This window comes from Contarinia nasturtii, unplaced genomic scaffold, assembly GCF_009176525.2.
Source record: "Contarinia nasturtii isolate CC-2019 unplaced genomic scaffold, AAFC_CNas_1.1 Cnas_scaffold_220, whole genome shotgun sequence".
NCBI classification, from domain to species: Eukaryota; Metazoa; Arthropoda; class Insecta; order Diptera; family Cecidomyiidae; genus Contarinia; species Contarinia nasturtii.
The window spans coordinates 412,390-421,654 of NW_022197577.1; the positions used below are offsets into that span (position 1 = coordinate 412,390).

Below are 9,265 nucleotides of genomic sequence, written 5' to 3' on the forward strand. Positions count from 1 at the left end.
TTATCTCAATATTTATTTTTTATTCGTAAGATTTGAAAACATTTTTCAAACTGGTTGTAAAACTATCGAATCAATACTGCTTTGAATGTGTTTTTAATTCATCAGTTTTTCTTTCTGTATTTGATTTTGGTTCTGACGGTGAGAAACAAAAGTTTTAATTAATTTATAAACTAGTTTGACATTTCAATTGATCTAATTTTCGAGATCTTCGACCTCTTGGTCGGTACGCGATAAATTCTTTCCACGATGATTAAATATATAAAACGATGGTATGTTTGAAAGTGTTTCCCATGATTTGGCTTGTAAATCGATTGTGGCACGAATCTCTTTGAAATCACCAACAACATGCAGCAAACTGTAAATGATTAGAAATAGACTCGTCACCGCTTGTACGATGATCTATAAAATAAATCAATAAATATATTTTAGTTTTGTGCTAAACTCCCTTTTTCCATTCTCAATACTCACATCTAAGGGAAGGAATGTGTTTGTTCTTTCTTGATCGGTGTCTCGTAGGTATGTTCGATCTGAAATAACAAATGCAACATTGATTTTTTATTGATCGTATGTGCATAAATGTGGTAAAATTAATGTATTTGCTTACGTTGTGCAGCCGAATATGCGGCATGTAAAAGTGATAGAAAGCCGATGACTAGCAGAAATTTGATGAGTCCTTTATCCATTTTGTTGAATTGATTCCTTATTGATTTTTGTTGTTGGTTAAAGATTTATTTTTCAAGTCAAATGTCTTCAATTTTTTCTTCACTGATTCAGTAGTAATTCCGACTGGAAAGTAATGTCACAGTTTGACAGACGATAGAACGTCAAAGTGGATGTGTTTCATGCGGCGAATAATGGATTCGTTCAAAGCGCACTATTCCAACTGTTTAAAAAATCTGCGATTAGAAAAAAAGGAAATTTTCATTTAAATTCAATCTTTATTTAATTATTTGTGTATTTTTTAAAACTGAAATCAAGATTTAAAAAACCAAGAAAAAAAAACAAATTGATAATGAAGCTCCAATAAGCAAACAAAAAGATATCATTTGAAAAAAAAAAAACAAATCATTCAAATGACAATTCTCTCAATGTTGTTCGTTTCCCTCTCTTTTTACACCAGTTGAATAAAACATGCTACAGAGAGCGAGATATATAGATAAAGAGAGCGAAAAATTGTAAATGACACAACACAGCAATGGTATTGCACAAACAATCGTCGTTGGTATAGTGGTATTTACGTCGCAGCGGCCAAAGTATGTGAATGTGTTTATAATAATTATAGTATTGTATGTTGAGACGTTGACGATTATTGAAAAATATTAACGAAATTATCGCTATTGTTGAATGTGTTGTGTTGGGTGTCTCTTGTATATCGCGTCGTATCGTGTTGAAATGTCCGAAAAAACGAAATTTATCACGAATATTTATTTATAATTGTCGGCGACGCGTAGTAAGTGTTTAGAACCTAGAATACTTGCCGCACACTCCGTTTGAATGTGATTTCAGAATTGGTGTTCAAATAAACGCCTACCTTTCGCTCTCAATATTTTCACTTCACCAGATGAATTTTTTTTTTAACGGGATCGAACGTGAGCATATTTCTATCTTCAGCCAGAAAAAAAGCACTGTGAATGTTTTATTAGTAGACCATATAATACGATATACCTTGGCGCATAGCATTTAAATTGTAATAAAACAAAAGACGTCGAGAGTAATTTGTGTTTAGTGCGGTGCTATTGTTTTGTAAAACAGTAAACATTACGCTGTTCAGTGGACTGTAGCAAATTGAAGAGAAAACCATTGAGAGAAATACAATCTAAGAAAGGGAAACAAATTAGCTAAAAAGAAAAACTAGTTCAAGGTAATAATTTCGTTGCAAGAGTGGTGTGTGTGTATACTATGTGGTGTACGTGTTTCAACGAGCGCGCTGTTGATGATTGCAAAATACATTATTTATTATTAGCAAATGGATCTGTTGTGGATTGGTGCAAAGTGTGCGTACATGATCACTCATTGGAAATTGAATAACATTTATAATCCGCTTTCCACATACTCAAATCATCGTGCACAAAAGTTAATTTAAATAAAAGATGATTTTTTTATATTGCGACGATTGACCATGATTCTGTATATAAATATATTGATCATCTAATATTAGGTCATCGCTAAAAAAAATTCACATTTTAATCATCTTCTAATATATATATTTAAAAATCACACTTTAGCACCGTGTGTGATATCGTCGGTGTGTATGATGTAAGAAACTGGATTTGTTTTCCGTCATCATATGTTTACGCTCTCTGTGTGTGACTATTTTTAAAATTGATTTTTGAATGTTCTGAATGAGTGTGTTGTAAACTTGATGACATCATTGCAGTTTGGAATGCACTCTTCAAATAAATGTGTGCGCATAAGAGTGTTTATTCAATCGTTGCAGGAGTCAGTATTTTATGTGATGCATGAGGTTAACGATAAGATCATCGCTCAATTCAAAGAAAAATCATCATTTGGTGAACTAATGTATATTACGCATGATCGCAGTAGGCGTGACCGACAATTTTAATTTAATAAATAGTTGCAGTTTTATCCATTATTTTCAGACACACAGACGACACAGTGAATAATTAAAATTGATATTTTAATTGTTATAAATGTCAACAACGACAACAGCAAAAATGTCATCAACAACACCAACATCGACAACAACACCGCAACTTAGAACAACAACCACCGAACAAACCGGAATTCATTATAGCACCATCTATTTGCATACAGTTCCTGGTACTTTGAAAATTGTCTGCTTGGTATGAAACATTTTTTTAATTTTCGATTTTTATTCATTTTTAACTTTTTGAAATTATTTCTATGTTTTCATTTTAGATTTGTGTGTTGATTGGTTTCATATTGGTACAATGCAGCCAACACAGCTATGGCGGCATCCCTCGATTCTACTGTACAATTGCAATGATTGCGTTTTGGATGACCGCCATTTTACTCGCTTTGTATCTATTTCATGCAATTTATGTATTCCATAAAATTCCATGGATCAAAATTGAATTCTTCTTTTGTGCGGGCGCTGCAGCGTGTCTGTTGCTTGCATCAGCCTTGATTGGAGCCCAAAATGTTGGACTCTTTACAGCGGCAGCCGTAAGTTGATATATATATATTTAAAAATTTGAACATTTAAATTAAAATCAGAATAAAGATTAAAATTTTATCTTTTTTTTTCCTTTCTCTCTTTCAGTTCTTCGGCTTTGTGGCAATGTGCGCATATGCATATGATGCATTTTTGAAGTATCGTCAATACAATGTAGTTGTAACGAATGTTGTAACCAGAACAACAACAGTAACTGTAGCTTAGGCGATAAGGCGACTGTACAATTTGCATGGCCGTTGAACTAGCGCCAATTCATACCAAAAACGAATCTTATGAAATTCATCGAATTTCACACTCAAATCAATTCTCTTTTTTCTTTTACTGTATTTCATGTGTAATTTTAAGAAATTGTTTAAATGAGTGCATTCAAGACGGCAATTTATTTTCGCATTTAATGTTGTCACATCATATTTCAATAGATTTTTTTTATTATCACACCCCACTTATCACATCAGCCTTGTATTGTGTGTTACAACGAATATATTCAACTGTAAAATCCCATACAAAAATTTTGTTATCATATTATAGTTCCGGGTGAATTTTTTTAGAAAAAAAAAAATGTCAATTCATTGCTGGCACAATTTTTTCACTTTGAAACATGTATTTTGTGAGGAAAAAACGTATTTTTCTATTTTTGAAGAATTTTTTCAACGACCAAAAAATGGTCGACATTTTTTTTTAATAACAAATTGTTTTTTAAAAGAAATATTTTTCATGAACTCTGAATGTCCAAGCTTTACATTGATTGCCTTAATCGTAAATTTTACACATTTTCACACACAATAATACTCCTCTTATAGATGTTTGTCAAACGTTCTGCGTAATTATTATTGTTATTCATATATTTAAAAAAAAAAGTGGATGAAAATAAATATTTTCGTTAAAGTCATGAAATCATAATATTACAATTGGTAGTACGAAGAATAATGTCGATGTGTTGAACGGATATTTAAAAATGGCCCAAAAATTCATATTTGATAATTTTTTTTATTGTTTCAATCTCTAAGTGTTTGTCGAATGCGTTGAATGGAAAATTTGTGCTCTGGAAATTCGTGCAGTAAATCCTCTAATATGGAGATCAAATTAATGCTAATATCTCTATTCCGATCGTATTGTAGATCGACGACATTTTCGGCTCGATTTCTGGGTATTTGTTGTGCTTGAACGATGCCACGATAACGTTTTGCTCGGTTCTGTAAGCGAACGATTAGCTCCAAATTCTGTAGAAAAAAAAACTGATATTTATTAAATCCAATGTGAAAATGTTTGACATATTCTTAACCTCTTGTTTCAGCAAAATCGCTTGTTCGATTTCATTTTGCAGTAAAATATATTGTGCTCTTTCTTCATCGATGTCTTCATTCAATTTATCTAATTTCTCTTCGATAATGGTTCTGGCAATAACAACATTGGCCGTTTGCTTGTCGATTTCTTTCAATTCGCTTGTGATTTGCATTAGTTTCGCTTGTAATTGATTGAATCGATATTGCATGGTGTCAATCAATTTTGATTTTTTGTGTGGTAATTTGTTGCGCATATTAGCCTGATCAAAGATATGCTCACGATGATGTACGCATAATTCCATGTCTGCCACTAATTTCTCTTGGGCACGCTTCAATTCACCGAGACGCACTTCCATGCGACGAATTTCCATTTTCATTGCACCAATTTCACCGGATTTTGCGTACTCTTCGTCATTTTGTCGTTTTGCCTCTTCGATCATTTTCCATTTTGTCTCCCAAGACAATGCCTCATGATGTCGATCCAATACATTTCGCTTCAATTCATCAATTTCATTTGCAAGTAAATGCAATTCATTCTCGAATTGAATTACAGACATTTCATCCGACCGAAGCTTATCGACCAATTTCATATGGACAAATTGACATTGATCTTTTTCGGAGGCGTTGTTTTGCTTCTTATCGTACAATTTTGCACTCAATATATCCAATTTCGTATTCAAATTTTTTATGTCACGAATCAAATTTTGATCAGTTTTTTCTATGTCAATCAATTCAGCGTCGACTTTTAACATTTTCTGGTCAATCACTAGCAATTCTAGAGAGAAAATTATGAAAATGATAAAAGACAGTTCCTTTTTTTTGTAAAAGAGAAGGTAAGTACATACGTTGCCTGGCCAAATGAGATTCATTCAACAAATCAGTTAATTTCTCCGACATAGATACAATGTTGCATTGCAAACGTAACCATTTATTTTGATCTGTTTCAATTTCAACTTCCAATTCGACTATGGTCGTTTCGAAATCTTTGATCTAGGCGATTTGGATCAGTAATCAAGATAATGGAATAATAGAATGGGTAAGGTTTCGTTAGTAAATAATAGGTAAGTAAGCTCAAAATACAACAAAAGAAATGATAAAAATTGAAGAAAATTTATTTAAATGATCTTATAATTTCGTTCTCACTTTTCTTTGCAACGGATCATTTTCACTGCCATCAGCCGCTTCGATTAATTTGGCCAATTGCTTATTGAGTCGATCATGAAGCTTCAATTTCTCCTCAATGGCACGTTTTATAATTTGTAAATCTTGGTCGTAGTTCTTTGCTTTCTGCTCAAACACCATTTGTTCTTTCTGCGAATGACAAATATATTTCAATCAATAAAGATAAAAGTCGTTCGTTGACAACAATGATGAATCATTTATATCATATCACTATTTTCTCAACTCAATCATTCTGCATTGGCAATAAAACCAAACTGTCAATATTATTGATGCAATAACATAGTTATAGTGTATTCTTCGCAAAATGTTCAAAGCAATAAAAATGGAGACAGTTCATTGGGTTGGCGTAGTTTGGTATTAAATTTTCTGTTTACTATACCATTAAATCATCCGTATAATCTCTGCTGCGTGCACTGACGCCTTTTAATTTTTCCATTTCGAAGAGTATCTCTGATAGTTGAGCTTCAGTATTATTCATCATAAGTTCCATATTCCGGCGCTTATTTTGTAAATCACGAATGTGTCGGCCGCGTTTTTTGCTCGCTTGATCGGTAGTCACTTGTTCCTGTAATAGCTCTAAAATATGATTCTCTTGTGCCGTTCGATTATTGACCTGTCGCTCGTGTTCGCGTATCAATGACTTTAGATTTCCATCAAGAATATGATTTTCAACTGAGGCTTGGTGCAACGATTTATCCGTTTCCTCTATTAAAATTGTGAATTTTTCAATTTTTTTATTCAAGTCGGATAATTCACGCATCGCTTTGTCGTCTGGAAATGAAATTGAGTTTTCTTAAATATCATAATAAAAAAGAGAGCTAAACTGGAGTATTCGATTTACATTGTTTATCCAAATGGATTGAATCGTCTGAAAGTCGTTGTTTAAACTGTTCGAGACTTTCGTTTTGTTCCATTTGTTTCATTGCTTCCTTTTTCGTTGCATCGATTTCATTCTGAATGACTTTTATTCGTTCATTTTCTTTGCTAATATAAAAAAAATTACAATTTTATTTTCCACATGCAGAAAATTGAATAAAATAAACTGACAACTTACGTCAAATCTTCATTGGTTCTGGCTAATAATTTATCTCGATTCGAAATGGCATGAATAACGTCGTTCCATGAGCTAATCAATCGTCGATTATCTGTTTGTAATGCGTCTAAATCAGCATTCGATCCAATAAGTTTTGCTTTTAACATTTCAACCAGTCGTTCGTTTTCCTGTAACTCTTTCAATATTTCATCGGATCTCGTTTCACATTTCATGACTTCGATTTCAATGTTCAATAGTAAAAAGTCCATTTCCCGTTTCTCTTTGCTAATGCGCTCTTTTTCCTGTTTGTCCTTGCTCAACATTAGTTTCGAAACTTTTAAATTGTGCTCCATTTCCTTTTGCCACTTATCAATCGTTTGCTCTAGTGTTTGCAATTTTTTCAACTCAACCATACGGTCGGCGTACACACGTTTTGCATCACGATGGAAATTCTGTAACAATTTCAACTCCATTTTTGATTGTCGAGTGTCTTCTTCGCACTTGATGCGTTTTTCAAATGTTTGCGAAATGCACGAATTGTATGAATCTAGTTCGTTATTTTGACGGTCGATTTTTTGCTGTAAATCGTATAAATTCGAACCAATCTCTTCTCGTTCATCGTTTAATATTTGGATTTGGTTATCGATTTCAAGATTTTCTTTTACCAATTGCTCATTTATTCGATTCAAATGCTCTTTTAGCGTTGCTTGAAATTTTTCCAACAACGGATGGTCGGCAAGAATCGTTTTTACCGGAGTTTCACTTGTAAAAGACATCTTCACACAAAAACACACACTTTATTTATGAAAATTTCTTTTATTTATTTCTTTGCGAACTTTTTATTTATGAAAATGCAAAGAGACAAGCCAATTTAATTGTGTAAACAATTGGTTACTTTGTTTATTTAATATCGAATAAATATACGCGGTTTATAAACTGTTTCCTTGGAAGCATGCACATGGAGTGTAAACATACCGGCTAACAATAGTCATTCCCCTCTATTTGTGACGGTGACATGCCATTGGAGGTTGCGTGAATTTTAGTTTAAGCCACTTTTTTATGGATAACCGAATAGAGCGATTGATGAGCTGTTTGTGTTTGAAAACTCAAAAATTGAAGTGAGCAATTTTATTCGTATAAAAAATTGTCATTTGTTCTTTTGTCACCGATTTTAATTAACTACCAAAACGCCTTTAAGGTAAAGTATAAAAAGAAAAAAACCATTAAAATAAATAATAACTCAAATTACCTGCTGTTAGATTCAACGTATCGTCATCTGAAATTTCAATATTAGCTAACACCCGATTGGACGATTTTGGATGGGAATTTGCTCTTGACGATTGCAATCTATAGACAAAAAGGGAAAATAAAAAAAATATATTAATGATAATTTTGTGTAAAAAATTGAAATTTCAAGGAAGGAATTTTAACTTCTTTCCGCAATTTTTTCGATATTGAGTAAATGAGCTTTGTAAAATGTATCAACATTTTGTTAAATGAAATTTTAATATTGAATATAACCAAAGGAGTTGAAAAAGAATAATCTTTTAAACAAGTTTAATTTCGAAAATCGCGAATTTGAATTGAAAAACTATTCAAAGATAATAAAAAATGAATGTATTTCCAAAACTTGGATTTTTCTTCAAAAATATTGTACTTAAATTTTTTTTCATGGCCATGGCAAAAAAAGTTGTGCTCTCGTTCACTCAACACCAAATTTATTTTAAAAAAATACCACTTTAAAATATTGCAAAGAAAGTATCACTTGAATGAAGTGCAAATATGAACTGGTCAGTGAGTGTATGAGGTCACTTAAAGTAAACACCCGAGGTCGCAACGGGATGGAAAAATCGGCCCGAGACCCGATCGAATTTCCTGTGTCTTGCCCGAGTCCGACCCCGAGTATTTTTTAAGAAGATTTAACTGATGCAAAAAGTAGAACGTATTTTAAAATAAAAATTACCTAGTAAATTGGATATCATCCTTAAAAGACCTGATTTTGATATTGGAGCATCGCTCTCAACACTCATAGATTCATAAGCAATAATTACTGATTATTCACTAGCAAAACCGATTCTTTCAAAAATGACGTCTAATTATTTATAGGAACTTACGTAAAACTTAGACGAACTTACAAAAATGTATGTAGAACTCAAGAGTTCTTGCGCGAACTTGTGAAACTTACAGATACTTATGAACTTACAACGAGTCATTTTCCCCTAGGTTTTTTTGAAGAAAAAAAAACGTTTTTTCGACATGTAAATTCTCTTCAATGTGCACAAATATGGAATTTAGTGCAATCGCCATGCTCAGATGGGTCATTTACGATAAGCATTCGTTATGTTTTATGGTATGTGGTTCAACAAATCATAAAACAATATAGCACTACTATAAACTAGACAAGAAATGAATGGGGTAGAATAAAAACTACTTCTCGAAAAATTACTATTTTAAAACGAAACCTAAAAAAAATTTCAATAAAAAGTGAATCAATTTTTTTTTGTCCAATTGAAGTGAATCAAGAAAATTTTGTTTAATAAAAGTGAACCAAAAAAAAAAATTCACTCGGTTTTTTCAGTGTAAAATACACTAAAATGAATTTTTTTTTGG

At 32.2% G+C, this 9,265-nt stretch overlaps 3 protein-coding genes across 5 annotated transcripts; 1 reads left to right on the top strand and 2 right to left on the bottom strand.

Moving 5' to 3' along the window:
* Nucleotides 1–86: 86 nt before the first annotated feature.
* LOC116336897 (membrane magnesium transporter 1) lies at nt 87–806 on the bottom strand. The gene is made up of 3 exons (XM_031761092.1): nt 605–806; nt 469–527; nt 87–399 (listed from the first exon to the last, which is right to left on the bottom strand). Exons 1-3 carry the CDS (start codon nt 681–683, stop codon nt 193–195), a joined length of 345 nt encoding a protein of 114 aa, XP_031616952.1. The 5' UTR covers nt 684–806; the 3' UTR covers nt 87–192.
* Nucleotides 807–1,185: 379 nt separating this feature from the next.
* Nucleotides 1,186–3,599, top strand: LOC116336895 (plasmolipin-like). 3 transcript variants are annotated; one of them, XM_031761090.1, is made up of 4 exons: nt 1,186–1,861; nt 2,582–2,804; nt 2,881–3,147; nt 3,245–3,599. In XM_031761090.1, exons 2-4 carry the CDS (start codon nt 2,652–2,654, stop codon nt 3,359–3,361), a joined length of 537 nt encoding a protein of 178 aa, XP_031616950.1. In that variant the 5' UTR covers nt 1,186–1,861; nt 2,582–2,651; the 3' UTR covers nt 3,362–3,599. The 3 variants fall into 3 exon arrangements, with proteins under 3 accessions (XP_031616950.1, XP_031616949.1, XP_031616951.1); XM_031761089.1 differs by having other exon boundaries at nt 1,201–1,861; nt 2,601–2,804; XM_031761091.1 differs by lacking the exon at nt 1,186–1,861 and adding an exon at nt 2,163–2,520.
* A 525-nt stretch (nt 3,600–4,124) lies between these two features.
* On the bottom strand, nt 4,125–7,451 carry LOC116336968 (coiled-coil domain-containing protein 40). Its single transcript, XM_031761211.1, has 7 exons — nt 6,677–7,451; nt 6,464–6,606; nt 6,002–6,393; nt 5,584–5,751; nt 5,286–5,430; nt 4,440–5,215; nt 4,125–4,377 (listed from the first exon to the last, which is right to left on the bottom strand). Exons 1-7 carry the CDS (start codon nt 7,429–7,431, stop codon nt 4,153–4,155), a joined length of 2,604 nt encoding a protein of 867 aa, XP_031617071.1. The 5' UTR covers nt 7,432–7,451; the 3' UTR covers nt 4,125–4,152.
* Between the last annotated feature and the right edge of the window lie 1,814 nt (nt 7,452–9,265).